The sequence below is a fragment of the Lactuca saligna genome, chromosome 6 (genome assembly GCF_052625555.1).
Source record: "Lactuca saligna cultivar CGN05327 chromosome 6, ASM5262555v1, whole genome shotgun sequence".
NCBI lineage: Eukaryota > Viridiplantae > Streptophyta > Magnoliopsida > Asterales > Asteraceae > Lactuca > Lactuca saligna.
The window spans coordinates 34,715,113-34,716,151 of record NC_136422.1 but is presented as its reverse complement, the minus strand read 5'-3'; the positions used below and the strand labels follow the sequence as shown (position 1 = coordinate 34,716,151).

The window sequence follows — 1,039 nt, the reverse complement described above, 5'->3', positions numbered from 1 at the left end:
AGTAAAGTCTTGAGCAAAGAAATTAAACTGGGGACAATGGAGATGGAGATGCAAGAGGAGCTTCAAATAGTCCCGATGATGGTTAAGGATGTGGAGGCGCAATTTGTAGAGATCATGGTGCCGCTTTATTCTTATGGATGCGGCAAAAAGATCAAGAAAGCCTTGGCTCATTTCAAAGGTAGGTGATATTGGGTTAGCTACCAATCGATATTACTATTAAACGCATGCAAATGTAATGAGCCAAATACGTGGTCATGCATGCACGTTTTTATTGTTTAATTTTGAAGTAATAATTGATCGATATGCCTACAGGTATTTACTCGGTAAATGTGGATTATGATCAGCAAAAGGTGACTGTATGGGGCATTTGCAACAAGAAGGATGTGCTATCCACCATTAGAGCCAAGAGAAAAGGAGCTCGATTCTGGAAGCAGCAGCAGGATGGCATTAATGGCGCTGGGCTCCAAATCCAATCACACACAGCACCACCTTCTCCTCTTAGTATCATCAAGGGACATACATCTTTCTCCATAAACTGGAAAGCCGCGTGGAAGAAGGTCTTCAACAGATCATATTCCTTCTAATTTGCTGTGAATTAATCGATCATGGGAGCCATATATAATGCAAACATTAATTGTTTTTTTTTTATTATCGAGGGTAGCAACTAGCAAGCTAGGTACTTGTTTGGATGTTGGATATTTTTCTAAGTAATCTTCATAAATTTATAATTAGCATCATTGGAATTGAAGGAGTACAAATGGTTTTTGATAGACAGCGTTAGAAAACGAACGCCTTTATTTAAAGGGATAACAGTGGCGGAGCCAGACTCAAAGCAAATGGGTATCCTAATTTTTTTTTCCGGGTATCACCGCAACGGCTGAGCATGGGGCGGGTCGGATCAGTTTTGACCTAAAATCAAACCTAAATCTGATAGCCACGGTTTTGAAACTTTTAAAACCAAACCAAACTCAAACCCATCAATTCGATGTTATGGTTTTCAGCTTGTACATGAGTTTCCTCGTTTGGTTTTGGTATTAAA

General features: G+C 39.5%; 1 protein-coding gene across 1 annotated transcript; it reads left to right on the top strand.

The window, feature by feature from the left end:
- LOC145000261 (Heavy metal transport/detoxification superfamily protein) lies at positions 1-743 on the top strand. The gene is made up of 2 exons (XM_078959457.1): positions 1-178; positions 313-743. The coding sequence occupies exons 1-2, from the start codon at positions 37-39 to the stop codon at positions 582-584; spliced, it is 414 nt and encodes a 137-aa protein (XP_078815583.1). The 5' UTR covers positions 1-36; the 3' UTR covers positions 585-743.
- Positions 744-1,039: the final 296 nt, after the last annotated feature.